Source organism: Polyodon spathula, chromosome 9, assembly GCF_017654505.1.
Source record: "Polyodon spathula isolate WHYD16114869_AA chromosome 9, ASM1765450v1, whole genome shotgun sequence".
Taxonomy (NCBI): domain Eukaryota; kingdom Metazoa; phylum Chordata; class Actinopteri; order Acipenseriformes; family Polyodontidae; genus Polyodon; species Polyodon spathula.
The window spans coordinates 425,318-443,878 of NC_054542.1; the positions used below are offsets into that span (position 1 = coordinate 425,318).

The window sequence follows — 18,561 nt, forward strand, 5'->3', positions numbered from 1 at the left end:
ATTGTGTCTGTATAAGGTTATGATTCACAGGTATCTAACGATCCTTTTTTAGTTTGATAACAGTCAAGTCATTGTAGGCCACGTGAGGAGAAATCATAATATGAATAATAGAGTGCAAGTACCTGGAAAATCACATTTTATGAAAAACATGTTTTAAGTTAAGAGTTAATGAATAGTCTGTAGGGTTTATAACACACCGCAATACTTTTCCCCAATTTGTGCATTGTTGAAAATATTCCTGCTATAACCTTTTCAACATAATTGCTATTGCTTTGATGTCACTGCTCATGAATCAGTTACTTTAGTTTTTTTTTTTTTTATTTTTTTTTTTTTTTTTTTTACTGGTTTGGCATGGTGTCTTACCGTCAAAATGTCTTCTGAAATCACAACATTTAATTGGTTCCTTGCTTCTCTCACAAAATTCAGCATTTTGACGGATTCATCTGTCAGCCATGTTTGTCAGGACTCTACCTGCCCACTCTTGCCATAAAATGGCAATAAATAAATGCATGCGTTATGTTGGTGGGTTAATGTGGAATAACCAGTAATACAACCCTAAGCAAGAACTCTACATTCTAAGCAACACAACAGCATAGGTGTTGTGATTTCAGAAGACATTTTGATTGAAAGACCCAATGCATAACTGATGTAAAACTAAAATAAAAGTAATCAAAACTGATTTATGACCAGGGATATAAATATTAAATATCAAAACAGTCCGTTATGTTGAAAAAAATATTGCAGGAATACATACAACAAAAGCAGAAATTGGGGAAAGTAATGCATTGTGTTTTAAACCCTACAGCCTGTTGAGTAACTCTTTAAAGGTGTAATAACCAAGATTTTCAAAAAGGTCTCACCTCACAAACACAACACAATTCCAGGTAATGGTATTGCACTCGGATGGCAATGCTTCATATAAACTGTGGAAACAAGCACTTCCACCAAACTTCCATTGTCAACATGAAATATTAATAAAAGAAAAAACCAACAGCAAAACAAGGAACGTGTGAGACATGGCAATGAATCACTGGTTATTGCACCTTTAACAGGTTCTATCCGATGAGGTTCAATAAAAATGACCTGTAACATTAACAGTACTTTAACACAAGAAGACGTGTACTTTCAAAGATAACTACAACTGACGAGACCTATACATCAAACGAGGGCGGTGCAACCGTCTCCAGTATCAGAGCTGTCACAGAGGGTATGACACATACGTGACTATCATAGACCTCGATTTGGCACCAAAAGACGGTAACTTACGAGATTTAACTTCAGGAAGACACGGCATAAGTTAACAGCAGGGATAAATGCTGTCTGGCACACAAGAAACTGTTAATAAAGAGGTCAGTTACATAGTTTTTCAATGTCCATTTGGAAAAGAATATAAGATGCCCACACCATTTGTGGAGAGACAACTAAAATACTAATAAGCACACATTTCTAGCAACACAAATGTGGGCAAAAAGAATTAGTGCATTTATCAAAACTTTTAAAAGCCTCTGTCTTTGCAGATGACATTGGGCTTTTATAGGCACATTTGTAGGTTTGTTCAATAACCCAAAACAACTTTTAAATAAAAAATACAAACCACACAGGAGTATAAATTAAAAAGAACTGCACATATTTTGTGCACATGAATTTAAACTACCACATTATGAAATGTACAAAAATTAAAAAAACAATAAAAAAATAACAAAAATAAACAATGTTATGACGCGAAAGTCTAGCAGACTAGAGCGTTCTTCCCCTGAGGTGATGGGTGGCTTCACTTTTCATCCCTCTTCAATGCATCGGCCACATCTTTCAGTTTTTGTTCCTGCATTCTGGTTCTTGTTGAGGCTGCAAACACAAACACATACATCTTCGTAATGTGTATATTTAAAAGCCAAAATATATTTTCGTCACGAGTTCTGTGTCTCATGAAAGGTGTTGTATGGGAAGCACTGAAGACAGTGGCGCCCTCCATTCAGTCACAGCTCAGGCTAGTACAACAAGTGGCCACACTGTCCCTCGAGCAGTCCTCAAAACTCAGCTTTTTAGGCTGACTAAGTGCTTCAGTCTCTATGCACATCCAGTCGTTGGCCACAAAAGCACCAATTCTGTTAAATTGTGTGGTGGTTTTGGTGATGTAGACTGCTGTCCACTGAGGATAAAACTACCAACTCATTTAACTTGTGACAAACAGTCGTCAAACCCCAGCCCTGTGATAGAATTTCAGTTGTGTCCTGGCCTCAGCTGAGCCCTCAGCATCCATAAAAGGAAAAGAAAAACAAGAAAAACACAAAAACATACTCATCTCAGCCAGCTTCTGCTGGAACTTAGATTCCCCAGTAGGTTTGCTAAAAATTGGAAAATAAATTCATTAACAGAAGTTATTTATGTAATCCTGCAGACACTGTGGTTACAGACCTATTAAAAGCACTTATCAAATAGTGTACAAGGTCCAACCTTTTCAATTAAAAGTATAGTGTTTATTATGTCATACCACAGCGTCTCCTTGGACACAACATAAAATTAGAAGTACTACATAGCTGCATTTTCACTGCCCAGAAAATGGGTCAGACTAACGTAACCCTTTCCAAGCACATATTTCTACTTTATAAACTAGAGACAAAGGCTATTTGTGAAATTATTGGCATTACAATCACAGTAACACTGGAGAATTAAAATGGAGCCGATTGTTCTGTGACCCTGAGTAATAAACAGATGCGCCCACAGAACTGCGTTTCATATTCCTTACCTGCTGTCTGCCTCGTCCTGCCCATCTGTGTCAAATCGTAGCCTTTTGAGAGGCTTGGGGGCACTGCTCATGTCAAGCCCTCTCTTCAGAGACCGCTCACTGCTGCTCACCATCTGGTTGATCTTATGGAACTTCTCTGAGGCCTAAAATAGCAGAAGCTTATATTCAATAGCCATTTCTTAACACAATTACACAGTTGAAATGTTTTTTATTTACCAAAACGTAATCATTTCTCTTGAATGCAAGTCATAAACGAATAAACCTTCACATCCTAAGCAGGTTCTGATGTTTTCTGAAGACTGAATCATTTAGAATAGTCTTCTGCAAGTTAATGAACAAACTTACCCCAAAAGATTCACCAATAGATACAAGGATTCTGCAGATAAAAACCAAAAAAGATGGTTACAAGAAGGAATAGAAGCTGCCATTAATGTGTAGCTTCTCTCACATGACAAGCTTTCATCAATAAATAAAACCACTGATACATCTTACTGCTCTGATATGCAGATTGACCTTGACATGACCTTAACAGTGAAGCTCTATCCACAACTAGAGGGTTTACATACCTTATCACTTTTCTTAAGTTAGTTCAATTCAGTTTTGAAAGCACCACAGTGTCACATGCATTTACTCAACATACACTAAATATATTCAAATGTGTGGTTAGTTATGTATGCCACACTTTTAATCCTTATATCATTTTAAATGCACATGGTGGATGTAGGTCATGGCGATGTATTCTTCTATAGATAGATCTAATTGGAGATTTACAGGAGTGGTGAGAGATGCATGTAACATTTTACATTTAATAAAGTGTATTTTCTGTCTCCTTTTCAACAAGATATGTACAAGCGTTACTACTTTTCTTAATTCTGTTTTGTGTTCCAAAACACAGCCCAGTATTGCCACAAGGCAGAGGGATTAAAGATGAGCTGGAAATGCATTCCTAACCATGTCAAAGAGCAATGCATGTGGGAATCTTCCCAAGAGGAAAAAAAAGACATGGGAATGGAAAGAAAATTAACGACTTCTAAGAACTGAAAGCCATGGGACCCTGAAAAGAAGGCACTACGACTGTGTTTCTTTGTTTATTATTGTGATGATTTATGTATTATGAGACTGTGTAGCGCGTGTTATTTGTGTTTTATTGTTTTGAAAGGAGGTATAACTGCAGTGTTACAAAAATGATAAACAAAATTAAGCTTTTGTTTATACTATGTGTGTGTGTGTATATATGTATGCAATAAGGCCCGGCAAGGTGTCTATACATCGAGTATACGGACAATTCAGGGCGTTGTGCGGCGCAAGACGAAGACAAGAAGTCTGTATATTCGATGTATACGGACACCCTGAAGGGCTTTATTGCATTTCTAAACAATCCAGTTAAAACAGTGGAATTGAATAAAAAAAAAAAAAAAAAAAAAAAAAAAAGCATAAATCATGTTTAGGGCAAAAAATTATTCGTTTTTTATTAAAATATCCTTACACCAATAAAGTAGTCCAACTTATAATTTTTAACTGCACACTAAGTTAAGCTGAGTAAATTAATTTAATTGGAACATGCAAAAGAAAGTACTTTTTTTATATATTGTGGACATTGCCATTGAAAACATACACCAGGGGGCAGAGCTGAGACGGTAGAATTACTTTTCCTGTCACTGACAGTGCAGACACAATGTTTGAGCAGAACAGACAGGAGGAATAAAAATAAATTCAGCAACGTCTCTGATTTCACTAACTTTTCAAGGTCTGTGTCGGAGAGGGGTGGGTAATGTGCAGAAGTGTCTTTTTCTGTTGCATTTACAAACCACTAAAATACATTATGTGAAGTGACAAACGGGGGGAGTGAGTGTAAACTATAAGACAGTGGTTTGTTTTTTTTGGTATTTTTTTCTCTTTTGCTATCTTTCAGTTCATTTAATTGTTCTTCATCTAAATTGGCATGTCTACTTACTACTTTTGGGAAATTTTGCTGGTAATTGGTCACTCAGTTTTATAGTTACTGCTGTACATCTGTAACTGTAAACAAGATGGTTACCGTTACTTTAAATTCTGTGAGGCAGCACAGTGATTTCTAATAATGTGATGAGGCTCCAACTATCCGTATCCAGCCAATATACAGACAGCTAGAATCTTGCTCAACCAATCACATTGCTTGTTTCATGTTCCATTGGCAGCCCTGGATTGATTTTATGTATTTATTTATTTAATATATAGTTGTAGTCAAAAGTTTACATACCCCAATAGAAATTTATAATTTCTGGAAATTTCACGAAAACAAATTTTACAAAAAATCTCCTGTAGCAAAAGTTTTGCTTTTGTGGACAAGGAAAAAAAAAAAAGTTACAAGAAATAGATGTCTACAATTATTTATTTCAGCAATTTTTTTTTTGCAGAAGTCCAAAAATGCTCATTTAAAAAGTACTCATACCCTTTGATGCTATGATAGTATTGTCTACAAGGTGATATAAATTTCAATATGATAATGCAAAACCAAAGTCTAGAAAATGCTGGATTGTAGGTGAACATTCTTAGAGAGTATAAAAGGGTTCGGTATAGGATGATTGATGTCATTACCAATAAGTCAATATGGGGAGAAAAGGTAAAGATCTATCTGAAGGCAGAAAATTATTTATTGTCAAAGCTGGAGACGGACACAAGATTTCAAAGCATTTGAATATCCCAATTTCAACTACTGTTTCTATTCTCAAGTAGTACAAGACTCATGGTGCTGTCACAACGCTCCCTCGGTCTGGAAGAAAGAAGGTTATTTCACCAAGTAGAAGAATTGTGAGGAAGGTTAATAACAATCTGAGATTGACTGCCAAAGATATCGACTGCCAAAGATAAGTGAATTGGCTATTTCTTGTAACTTTTTTCCTTATCCACAAAAGCAAAACTTTTACTACAAAACATTCCTCCTATAATTATTTGTTTGAGATTATATATAAGTTTGTATTTGTTTTGTGAAGATATACATGTGTTAGTTCCCTGGTTGGTGGATGAAAGTTCTGTTGTTTCTAAAATACCATTAACACAAAAATGTATAAAATGTGATGATTACACCAGTCTGGGCGTTGTGTTGCATTCTCATCACACTGCAATGCTGCTCCAAATAAATTCTAGAAAAACACGTATTCTTTCAAGCACTTTTCAACTGAACCATTCCTTGAGAATCTTCTGCTTCAGCCCCTTCCCCATTCTCACCTTGTTCTAGGAGTCATCTTGGTGGGAGACATCATGGGCGAGATGTAGATGTTGTTGCTTCCTGGAACCTTCAGGGGAGAGTTGGGAAACTTGTACGGGCTGCAAGGAATGTGGGGGATCGGGGAGAGAGTTGGTGGCTGCGAGCAAAAAAAAAAGAAAAAAAGAGGACATTATTGGAATAAAAATATATTGCTGGCAGAGCAACAGGTTCATTCACTAGCTTCTTGTGCCTTGCACATCTAGAGGCCTGGGTTCGAATCCAGACAATCTGTCCAAGGCTCACAATGATAGTGGTAGTCAGAATTCTTCTAACTTCTTTAAATACAATGCACTCCTACAAAAGGTTAAAATCATCTTTTAAGACACAGTCAATTATTATTTACTTTTTTGTATTTGACGCATTGATGGTTTTGCAAACGTATATAAAGATGTATTCATGATTTCACTCAAAAAACGGGTATTGCAAAAGGGAGCATGAACTGGACACTCTGTGGTGCTCAAACAGGGGAAATCCCCTTTCTCCCAGGGAATGCTCCCACGTAAAAGTTGAGGAATGTATTTCCAGCTGAGTTTTTAAAAACAGAATCAAATTGATGGTTTACAAAAACATATTGCCACGATATGGACAAGGGGATAAAGCTAAAGGTAAAGTAGGTTCTGTAACACATAACTGTTTGGTCCTAATTATGGAAACATTCATGACTGTAGTCAGTGACATTGACCATTTGTGAGCACTATATTCAAAACTTGAATATGAAGGAAAAAATGTACATCTATAATTCTGCCTATAAAACTCACCCTGGTAGAGGCATACTGCAGGATATTCGTCTTCAGCTTTTGCATGAAAACCAGGTTATAGAAGACTATGATGGAGTCGTATTGTCCCTCTCGGATGAGAACTCGCTTAAATGTCTGGATGGAAACAGCAGATTTGTCAGTGGGTTCAAACCTTTGGTAATAAATTCAAACGCTGCAGCCTGGTAAAAAAAATCACCTATTTACCAATTACCTCTTGGTTTGTATTTGGCAGGTTTTTGTAGGCAGTTACGATAGTCTTAAACCTCAGGTCGACGTTCTTCACCTTACAAATAGCGTACATGGCAGACATCATGATCTGAAAAAGAGGTACAGAATCAGTTAAACAATAGATTTCAGAACATCATTACAAATATATATATATGTACAAAAATGTTAATGTTGTACCTATGTTCTATATATCACCACCACTATATCCCCATTGCAGGAGATTTTATCTCCAGTAGGAGATAATGATAATCCTACTTGAAGGACAAAGTCAGTATTAGTACATATTGTGATCTAATTCAGAGTGCAGTATTGTACCTGATCTAAATGCCTGTCCCTCATGAGTTCATACTCGTTCTGCAGTGTGTGCTGAAAGAGGGTCCAGATGATTGGTTCCAGTTCAGGCTGGCCCTTTAACAGTTGAGAACACAGCATGTTTAGCCGCATGTACGCCAGACGGTAAACTGAGGAGGAAAGGCACAGTCAGAATATACAGACAAGGTTGTCACCAAAACACAGAACGGGGCAATTACTGTAAATGAGTCCGTTCCCTGACCTTTCTTGTAGAACAGAGAGAGCGAGGTAGATTTCTGCGTTTTCGGAGGTGGTTGCTGCGATGGCGCCGAGGGGGCTGTCTGCGGCACACTGCCATTGATGGAGGAGGCTTTCTTCCAAGAAGACCTGACAGGAGACAGGTACCTGCACACCAGCAAAACAAAACGTCCAGCAAAAAGTTCAGTTTTCTGTATTTGCCGTTTGCAATAGGCGCCCAAGTTTAACTAGTTGGAATTTGTTTTTTGGAATGAAATGTCATCATTGTGGAATACACAGGTATGACTGTGCTGACTACCCACTCTATCGACATGTAAAAAATTGTACACTACACATGAACCACAGAGGTGTGCCTAAAGTAAAATGAAAGTGTTTATGGTCTGGCAAACACACAGACACACACACACACAGACACACACACACAGACACACATTTTTTTTTTGTCCAGGAAAATCCACCCACCCCGTCATACACAAATCATAAGAAGTAAGACACTCTGTAATTAACATATGCCCATGACATCTAATCATCGTCAGTAATCATTTTCCAGTCACTGGTATTTATAAACAGAAGTTAGGGAATGACATTTGAGTGTAAACAGATCCTCCCAAGGCCTCAGGAGGCAGTCTCACACCCTCTTTAATTAATTCTCAACCTGGTCTAAGTGGGAGACGATCCTAGTTTAATTGCATGTGAAACAAAAACACCCTGCTTTAATTGTGTTAATTAAACAAACCAGGAACAGTGTGTCTTCATTTGATTAAAATTGGCAGGGTCAGGGTTCCCTCGTTATACTCTTGAAATGGTACGGCACAACATCAGTACATTATGTTAAAATTAGGCCTTAGGACTAGGAGATGTAGTTGCTGTACCCCATGTCTATCATGTCTTTATAAAGCATTTTGCACACTATAACTGGTCAGAAAGCAGACCTGGTTATAAGTTCAATTCCCTAAAGGTTTTAGCTGCACACACGCTTCCTTTATCATTGAAACCTACCTGCCACTATTTCATTCTGTGAAACAAACAAGTGCCAGCTGCTGCGTGCAGGAAAGTTAAGTTTTATAAATGGGAATTTCCCATTCCTTCCCCTAGAAAGGACATGTTTCTTAAGCCAGCTCTTTTAGGAATTTAAACATCAAGGTATGGCAAGGCACGGTTAACGTGTAACACAGCTGATAAACACATATCACAACAACCTTCTTAAATGATATCATATGTTAAATGATTTCTAAAGCTGTATGAGACATAATACCCTTAATATAGCCTGTGATCATTAAAATCTGATTTTGACTTGTACAATGTGAATGTCATGGGTGTAAGCCAACAGAATCCCAGTTCTCAATTCTGTTACTGCATGCTGTCTGAATACAATACGTGCTTTTTTGTGTGAAAATTGCCTTTTATGTACTGTATCTGGTCTCTTCTGGTACATTCAACACGGGAGGATGGGGGTAAAGATACAATAAAAAAGCCTTTCCAAGGACCAAAACAGAGAGACTTCCTTGCTGACCTCCTGTGAATTGATTTTGAAAAACCTAAGTTTAGTTTACTGGTGTTTTTGTGTAAATTGTGCCACAACTAGATTAACTAATTCATGTTAGTCAAAGTTTTTTCTAACAAAAGAGAAAAATTTGGATTAATTTACATTTATGAAAAAATTTAGCTTCTGCAGCTACCATCATCGTGCATTGTCCTATAAATATAACTGGATTACTAGTAAGTAATGTGGTTACAGCTCATTTGGGCACACAAGGTGTTTGGATTAAGACTAGTTTACTGTATTACTATAGTTCACTGCACTACTTCTGAAAGTGAACACTGTCTGAGCTGTCCTGCCTGCATTCCCCCTGAGACGTTCTTGTTCTGGAGATGTGTTTCATCTCAATGGACCTATCCCTGCAAAAAAAAAAAAAAAAAAAAAAGAAAAACTTGGTAACTTCCAACATGTAACCCTGGTTCTATGGAATGTGTGAACCTCTGGTTGAGAACCATTCTGCTTCCATTGTGTGAGAAAGGCAAATGGGAAGCAACCGGCTTAAAAGGTGTCCTCTTTTTTAACCTTGGTTGCCTGGTCTGATTTCATCTGTTGCACACAAACTGAGGATAATGCTTCAGCTCTTGTCAAGGACCCAAGGAAAACAAAATTGATCTTAGTCAAAACATGAAAAGGGAATGCGACTGGACTATGATAAATTCTGATAGTTTAATATCCAGAGTTATATACGTCATATAGCATAATAACAATGTATTATATAAATTTTGTATTACCGTAAAAATTGTTGTATAAGTCGATCTTCTAGGAATTTTTGTGGGGCCCTTAAAAGAGGAGAGTGACTAATAGACCAGTGTGACGTATGTGCCAGTGTGTGTAATATCAACCTACTGTACCAGTGCCACAATGGGATCTCTACCCAGCCACGGTTATGGCTCACACAAACTTAACTGTCAACAACCCGATTTATTTTTTCAGGATCTACATCATTCAGGTCATGTTGCTAGGCAGAAACAAAAAACCACTGTTCTAACTAACAGTTTTAATTAGTTACTCTCAATACCCTTAATCATTTTGAATGTTAAACACAAGCTTTCAGACTCTTGACTGACCTCCTCTCAACCCAGACGCGTTTACACAGAGGAAAAAAAAACAGTGGTTAAAGTTACCAATCTTTGGAATATGAAAACGTCACAGCTATACTGCTTCACTGTTAACACAACAGCTGTCAATCTCTATGAATTTCCTTATTCCCACCCTCCCGAGCCACTGATTTGTCAACATTCAGACTGAACCCGCCCTGGGATCCGTAGAAAACAGAAAGCCGAGTAAACATATCAAGTTTTGCATTGTTGTAACTGCAATGCAGGTGTCTGTCTTTGAGACTGGATAAAGTAAGATAGTCAGACAAAAAAACGAAAATGCTACACAACAGATTTGAAATTGCGTATTGCTGAATTTGCTGAATCGCAATATTGAAAATACAGTACATGTCTGGAGACGAAACAAAGACAAACTTAAATATGGCAAAAGATTAACAAGCTGAGAGAGGAGGAAAGTGTTTATGGCCCGATGTAGAAAACATTTTGTTTGAATGGAGTACTTTGAATGACTAATACATACTGTAACTTGTTTTACAGGTCAGTGCAACTCAGTGGTACACTTGTAAAGTATGTGTATGGTTCTGGTTGTGGTTAGCAAAACAAAAGGAATGTACCATTGTAAAGCTGGAAGTTTAAGCGATTGTACTGCCCCGTGTGCAACATTAAGATGTCTTGTTAACTGGTTAAGGTATTTTCACACTGAGCGCATCGCGTTAAAATCCAGCGTAAACTTCATTTTTCAGAATATTACACATCCTCTGGAGGCATTCACACTGGACACGTCGCGTAAAACTGACTGCTTCAAAAATAGACCTTGTCCTATTTTTCTGTGTGTGTCAGGCATAAATTTGTCTCTCTAACCAATCACACTCCAGCTTTCACCCCTCGTCAGCATGACAACAAACAGGTAGCCCCTACTGTATTTCCTTAACACAAAAAAAGAGATCGGCCCGAAAAAGATTGATTAAAACAGTAGATATTGCCGAAATGAAATGTTTCCTTGAAGATAATGGAAACAAATATAGCTACAGTAAAGAAAACAAGAAAACTCTTAAGGATTTTTAACAGCAACATAAAATGAGACGTGTTAAAAAAAAAAAAAAAAAAAAAACTCCATCTGAATCAAATGACTACATATATACATATAATGTGTATAACCTTTGTTTAAATTCTTACTACTTACTTGTGGAGAACAGCATGAAGACAGCCCCGTGTTTCAAACACAAACTCTGTCTTTAAACTGAATAGTTGTATAAAGTTTAGTTTTTTTATGATTACGAACCGTAGCCTACATATTAAAAATATGCAACATCTTAATGGTTATGTTCTTGTTAAAGTGCTTTAGTGAACCACAAGTACTATACTGTTGCGTGTTTTACTTATTTTGCAAGTCTTGTGACTGAGATGTAGTTAAAAGCCGATGAAAGAAAAAAAGAGTGGGCAGGCAGTAATTAATATAAACCTATTGAAACATAGCCTGCAAAAGCAGTGTTATGAGCAGCATTTGGAAATGGAAAGGTTGAGAAACGTAAACAGTCAGCAGAAGGATATTATTATTATTATTATTATTATTAATAAGACAATATTTTTTCTCTTTCTTATTCGCGCGGTGTTCTTTTATTTATTTGTTTTAACTATGGCTGTTTAGGTTTTTATTTTACGGGACAGTGCTCCATCACACACATGAACGAGTAGTAATTAATACCTATATTATTTAATAATAATTCATATCTTGTGCATCACAGGTTTGCCGTTTCTTGTGTTCTAATTATTTGAATGCCTTTGGTGTGAAATCCACTAGACGCTTTGAATGCCATTGTTTAAAAGACCTTTGTAGTTTTTTTTTTGCTTTAATTGACGTAAGCAGCACTGTTTAATATTTTTCTTTACAATCTGAATTAATACAACGAATCTGTAAAAGCCAATGCAGCGGGAACTATTGTCCAAGCATGGTTTTGGAAAAAATGTTTAGTAAAGCAAGTTTTGTTCTTGCTGTTTGGGTACTTGACAGTAAAATAAAATACTGTTTGCAGATTTGATTTGATGTATAACTTGATTTTAACGCTGTTAATTATTAAAATTATTCAAGGAATTTGTCAGTTGCAAACACTGTTAATTTGGAAACTACAGTACTGTAGTATTATATCTATATTTTGATCAGTTCTGAGCACATAGGAACAATTAATTCTAATTTTGAAAAACTGAATATTTTAAAAACTAAAGACAAAAAACCTGTGTATTTTTCTTTATTTAAATCGGTTCTGAGCACATAGGAAAAAAAAAATTCTAATTGTGAAAAAGTATTTTAAAAACAGACAAAAGGTGTTTTCCTAAAATTCTCAAAAAGGGTGGAGGGACTTTTACACCAGTGCAACCTATACAACGATTTTTACGGTAAATTAATCCAAGCCAAGGGTAAATGTTATTTTGAAATTTATTATTATATATCTATCTATCTATCTATCTATCTATCTATATACATATATATATATATACACACACACTGCAGTGTACAAAATTGAAGGCATATGAGAGAAAAGGTTTTTAAAAAATATACACTCAAAGTTTAAAAGGATTAAAAATATTTTATTTTCAGGATGTTTTGGGTAAAAGCCCTTCAGCTGTTTGTGTATCCTGTTTGTTGTGTATCCTGTCTGATTAAACAGCTGAAGAAGGGCTTTTGCCTGAAACGTCCTGAAAAGAAACAATTTTTTAATGTTTTAATCTTTTTGTGTACATTTTTAAAAACTTATTTATACACAAAAATGGGTAATAAAACAAGGTTTGGTTGGTTGAAATGCATGTCTTGTAACAAACACCAGTCATATTTCAAATAAATGTTTGTTTTTTTCTTCTAATTTTCATTAACAATTTCATTTAGTAACCCATTGTTTCAACAATGTCTGACATTAAAAGTTAACAAACTAACTGACATTACATAACGTACAGTTAAGTACGGTAATGCCGACAGGCTGTAGTGCTGTGGAAAAATGAGTAATGAAATATTACACAGTGCCTCCTAGCAATCTGACTCTTGCATCACTAAACTGTAACAAACACTGAACAGTGACTTAGTGATTGATCCTTATACTGTACACAAAACAATGTCAACATGCCCTCGCTAAGAATTAACCGGATCTGTGAATTATCAAATCATAAAACAAGACAGCACTGTATAATTTGGAAAAGTGATACAATCATGTTACACTAAAAAAAAAAAACTTCTTGGATCTGCCATCTGGACAAAAGGGGTAACAAAAATAAAAACAAAACCATGTTGAATTCTGAGACACGAGCATAACCGGGATTGATGTCAACAGTAGCTGTGGTATTAAATAGCTAGAGTAGCTGGACACACACTGTAAAACAAGTAATAAAAAGGTCACAGACAACAGAAACCCTCGGAAGGTTTCTTTGGAGCTGTCCTGGGGCACTCACAGGTCTGCCGCTGTGTGGTTGTGTTGCAGGGGCAGGTTCAGTGTGCTGGGGGGCTCGGCATGGTCCACATGGCCTTCCTGTTCTTTCGACTGTTTTAGTAGCTCAAACAGAGCAGAGTCCTAGGGAGACAAAGAAAAAACTTGGACCACTGAAATATATATAAATATATTACACACACACTACGGATTTATTGGCCAAAGTAAAATGTCACAGATAATTCAGTTCCTCAAATACCTCACACTGTGAAAGTTGAAACAGAAATAAAAAAAGTCTGCAAAGCTACACGTTAAGTTTTGAATTGAATTGGTAGCTTTATAAGCATCTTACATTGATTTTTTTATTTTATTTCAATAAATGTGAAGAGTACTTATCCAATGAAAATTTGATGGTTTAAAGAGTTGAAATCTACTAAACATGTGCAGCAAAACTGCAATAAAAAAAAAATACCCCCCAAAAAACTACTACAAAACTGTAGTTGCCTTTCCCGGTCACTAGGTGGTGCTATGGAACAAAAACATTTCCCTGCAGAACTTGAACCAACTGTGCCTTTACAGAAATGACAAAAGTAGCAACACATTGTAGGTCACTTTGAACAGAAATAAAACAACCAAAGCGGTTTGTGCTGTGAAAAATAAAAATAAAAGGAAAAGCAGAAGAGCATATTATGTGGTAGAGAAATACATACATTTTTGTGACTGACGCTAAATAAATTAAGTAGATTACATATGCATTAGAGACAGCTTATAGTTACAGAAGATGCAGAAAGTTAACTTATTTGGTATGTTATGTGTAATGGATGTATTAGAAGAAAAGGAGGAGTCAGCTACAGGAATACACAGTCCAGGAATGGTCCAAACAATGTAAAATGTGCCCAGCAAGCCTGTCAAGATTGTTATTTGTTTAATTTAGCAGACGCCTTTATCCAAGGTGACTTAGTGACTATGGTGTGTGAACTATGCATCAGGTGCAGAGTCACTTACAACATCTCACCCAAAAGACGGAGCACAAGGAGGTTAAGTGACTTGCTCAGGGTCACACAGTGGCTGAGCCGGGATTTGAAGCCCTTTAACCACTGGACCACACCGCCTCCTTAAAGAGAACCCTAATCGATTCAGGGCTTTCTTTTTGAGCTAACAAACACAGGTAGCCAGTACTAAATGACAAATGTTATGGTGTTTCTTGGCGGTTGTTATTTTTTAAATGTTGGCTGCATCAAAAGGACACTATCAAACTCATTTCTTGTGACCCAGGACCGAATTGACCCCAGTGTTTTAAACCAATTACACTGGCTTTTTTTTTTTTTTTTTTTTTTTTTTTTTGACAAATTCCCTTATGCTGTCCCCCTGCTAGCATTCCTATCGATAAAAACTGGAATGTCTCGCCTATACATTCCACAGCATGACAACAGTTGGCATACAGCTTCCTAAAGGGACATGGAAAACCACTTGGCATCACATAAAAACATTGATTTGTTGAGCAAGCAGTAAGGTTTTATCCTGTTTGTGTTGTGATAACTGCAAAGGTCAGAAAAAATAAAAACCACAATTGCATCACTTGTCAGAACCTCACCTTTCTTTTGGAGGGGGAGTAAAAATGAAATGATCTCAAATGTTATGTCAGCCTTTTCTCCGAATGCAATTTAAGGAAGTCACAATACAAAGCTGTGTAATTAAAAAGAGAAAAACAAGACCAAGCAAGACTTGCTCGAGTTCCTCCAAAACCTCCACTTACCCCCCTGTGCTGGTGACTTCGGACAAGTTCTGTTTATGCATACAAGGCTGTGAGCCCTGCAACTGAACCCCTGTGTTCTCCACTGCAGCTCCAGCTGCTCTATTTTCAGAACTGTGTGGTAAACTAAACTATTTTAGAAACACAAAAAGAAACTATTTTAATTTGGTTTTTCTAAATTTAGCACTACTGAGAGTAAGCTACGGACGGTTAACTGTTTTAGAGGCACTTTTGTGCTAAAAATCTCAAATTCTAAAATAAAGGCAAGAACTGCTTCATAAAACATGCTCTCGCTCACTCTTAGCTTTTCGTGTAAGTACACAACCCAAAACTACTTTTTTCTTTTGGGTAGAACTAACCGCAAGCTGCTGATTCGATACCCGGGAAAACCTGCTAGGGGGCTGAACAGCAATTTCGCACTATGATAGTGACTGTAAGATTATGTTTCAGCTGAAGGTTTGGAGTAAAACTGTAATTTAAAAAGATAGAATTGGGTTTCAGCTGTAGAAGCTCCTAGAGCATTAGGCTCGAATCAGAATGCAGAACCTAGCCACCGCTGTTTCATTCTGTTTACTGAGGGAAGAAGCCTGGCCAGTCCTTGAATTGTATAATTCTAACAATTAAAACAAATGATTAAAGCTGTTGCTTACTTATATGTTTCCAAAACACAAGACAAGGCCTTAGTGTGAATAAAGACTGCACCTCCTCAGAGGGTAGTCCTTCCAGGGTATGGATGAGGCAATCTCACACTGTGATCCCTGCTCTGTGTAAGGAATAAAATAAACATTTCATATTGTATTCTGTGTATAGATACGCTTTTTGGAAGCAGTCCAATGTTAGGCTGGTATTAGGGTGAGTGAGAGTTTCCAATTAAAAGGGACTTATCCACAGTTAGCACGTTAAAATAGTCTCCATTTTATAGGTTCATTCTATGTGAAGAGTGCTGTATCAGCTAATGTGCAACAGATGTAAACCACAACCATATGTTTTAGACTATATAACCAAATGAAATTCAACTATAAAGCTTAGGATGGTACTACACTTACTTGAATTGCCCAGGTGAAATGAACTACCTCCTGACCTGTTCTGAAAAGGTGTTCCCAGATGAAGGCAATGGCCAATTACTGTTTTGACTGCAAATTAGGTGACTACCATTATTCGACTAGAAGAATGGGTTGCAATAATTGTGATGTTTATCTTGAATAACTAATTCATGTAAACAAATGTGATCATGTATGGACTGTTATCTGTGAAGAATAGTCACAAACAGTGTAATTCAAAAAATTATAAAAAAGTAGAATGGTCTGATCCATTATAAATTTATAAGTTTCCACACCCTCCATTTGTGTTAGTACTTCCTTTACCGGCCTATTTTGCAATCCTGCCAAAAACCAAATAACGACATTTCTTAATCTTGTATTGCATGAGTTTCATCATGACCGATGTCGTACGCATAGTTCATATTCCCAAGGCCCAATCTGTCACATGATGAACGGACTACTGCAGACATTTCAAACCATATTGCATAATCAATGTCTTTTTGAAAAACAACTATTTAATAGGAGTGCGGCTTCTCACAAGCGACTCATGATTGCATCACAAATATGATTCAGGGAAGTTTGAGCCACTCCTGGTTTTACTAAGTTTAATAAGACACACCTGAGCTTGTTACTGTGGCTAATCAGGCTCATTTTAAAACCTGAAATGGGGGGAAATGCTGTGCAATAGGAATTTTCATCCTGCAATATATACTTTAACATGGAAAACAAACTCTTTACCATTCACAAAGTATACTGTTTGTCTCCCTATGTTTCACTTTATAACAGTAATTTCAAATAACTTCACAGACCTAGTAAAAAGCAGCTACATTGTATGCTATGTTGGTCCACATCACAAGACTAGCACACAATTCAGCATGCATCAAAATCTGTGTACAAGCCTTTCAATCAAGCATGGAAAACAGCCACGTTGCCGATTCCAATAATCTCGTATCTTGGTTACGTGATAAGACGTCCTAAGCATAATTAAACCTGATCTGCGTGTTTTTGGTGTGAAGAAAGTCTGTACAGAATTTTCCAAGTGTATTTCAGTTTGGTTTAACATTGTAGAAGTTACAAAACAACTAAATATGAAAAATAACGAAATAAAATATTCCTTCAAAAATACTGTTAAAATAATAATTGAGACCCACACAGCTTGGAATATTTCTGATGTTAACCAAGAAGTTCAACCTAAACATTTTAGTATACAAAAAAAAAAAAAAAAAAAAAAAAAAAAAATATATATATATATATATATATATATAGTTAGTGTCTCAAGCTAACCATTTGTGAACTAGGTAGTCTCTCCATGTAAAAACTAGTTGAAAACATACACAATAAGGCTAACTTCAATTGAGTTTATTAGTATAATCACATTTAAGGTTGTTATCGTATTATAAATTCAGGTTTGATCCGCTTAGTTTCCATATTTCCTATCCTGAGCGTGTCATAAATGCAAGTCTTGCGTACCAGTATTTGTCAGTTTCCTATCAGATATGTAAAGAGATGGTTTCACATCTTCTTTGAGATACTCTGTTCTTGTTTCTATATGCTTATTCCAGGTCCCTCAATGCTTCCAATGCAACTTGAGTCTCCAGCTGCAAACATGTGACCAGCAGCAGAGGAAATGATTAACTGCTGCTTCTCGGTACCTAATCTAAAGAGTTTTACTTGAAATGTCTGCATCACACACACACAGAGCTTAAACCACAAAAAAGCGGGTTCTGAATAGGAAATCTTCCACTATTCACAAATAGGTATAAGATACTTAATACAATGTTAACCATTTACTATCCTTGAAGAATGCCTGGGAGGGACATTACAACCTAATTGTGCTTATTTTCACCAGTACTTCACCAAACCTTTTTTCTTCCAGTTGTCCTCGCTTCCTAGAGAAACCAATAAAATGTTTTAACAATGGTATAGAGGGGACTCATTTATAGCTTCATAGCTCCAATCTGCTATCCTTACCATTCAGTCATTCGCTCTTCCCTCTGCAGCTACTACCATAAAACAAAGACTCATCCAGTAAAGGCACTTCGCGTGGAGTGCAGGATATGCCCTATAGCCAGGAGCTCGCCGGTTCGAGTCCAAGCTATTCCACTGCCGAACGTGGGCAGGAGTTCCCAGGGAGCGACGCATAGGTGGGGAGGGCTTAGGTCGGCCAGGGCATCCTCGGCTCACCACGCACCAGCATTGCGTCTTGTTAATACTGTACCACCTAACCTT

General features: G+C 36.7%; 1 protein-coding gene across 1 annotated transcript; it reads right to left on the minus strand.

Moving 5' to 3' along the window:
• Positions 1 to 734: 734 nt before the first annotated feature.
• On the minus strand, positions 735 to 18,474 carry LOC121321154 (retinoblastoma-associated protein-like). The gene is made up of 11 exons (XM_041260054.1): positions 18,394 to 18,474; positions 13,565 to 13,683; positions 7,533 to 7,675; positions 7,295 to 7,440; positions 6,963 to 7,067; positions 6,752 to 6,865; positions 5,954 to 6,090; positions 3,092 to 3,122; positions 2,747 to 2,889; positions 2,299 to 2,345; positions 735 to 1,845 (listed from the first exon to the last, which is right to left on the minus strand). Exons 1-11 carry the CDS (start codon positions 18,472 to 18,474, stop codon positions 1,772 to 1,774), a joined length of 1,140 nt encoding a protein of 379 aa, XP_041115988.1. The 3' UTR covers positions 735 to 1,771.
• Between the last annotated feature and the right edge of the window lie 87 nt (positions 18,475 to 18,561).

What these genes read in the sequence shown, in the direction of transcription:
- LOC121321154 (XM_041260054.1), bottom strand. Translation starts at nt 18,474, where the DNA reads ATGCGTCGCTCCCTGGGAACTCCTGCCCACGTTCGGCAGTGGAATAGC. An exon ending in AAGATGACTCCTAGAACAAG is followed by an intron (nt 3,123 to 5,953) that starts GTGAGAATGGGG and finishes TTTTATCTGCAG; the next exon opens with AATCCTTGTATCTATTGGTG. An exon ending in GCAGAAGCTGGCTGAGATGA is followed by an intron (nt 1,846 to 2,298) that starts GTATGTTTTTGT and finishes TTGTGTTTGCAG; the next exon opens with CCTCAACAAGAACCAGAATG.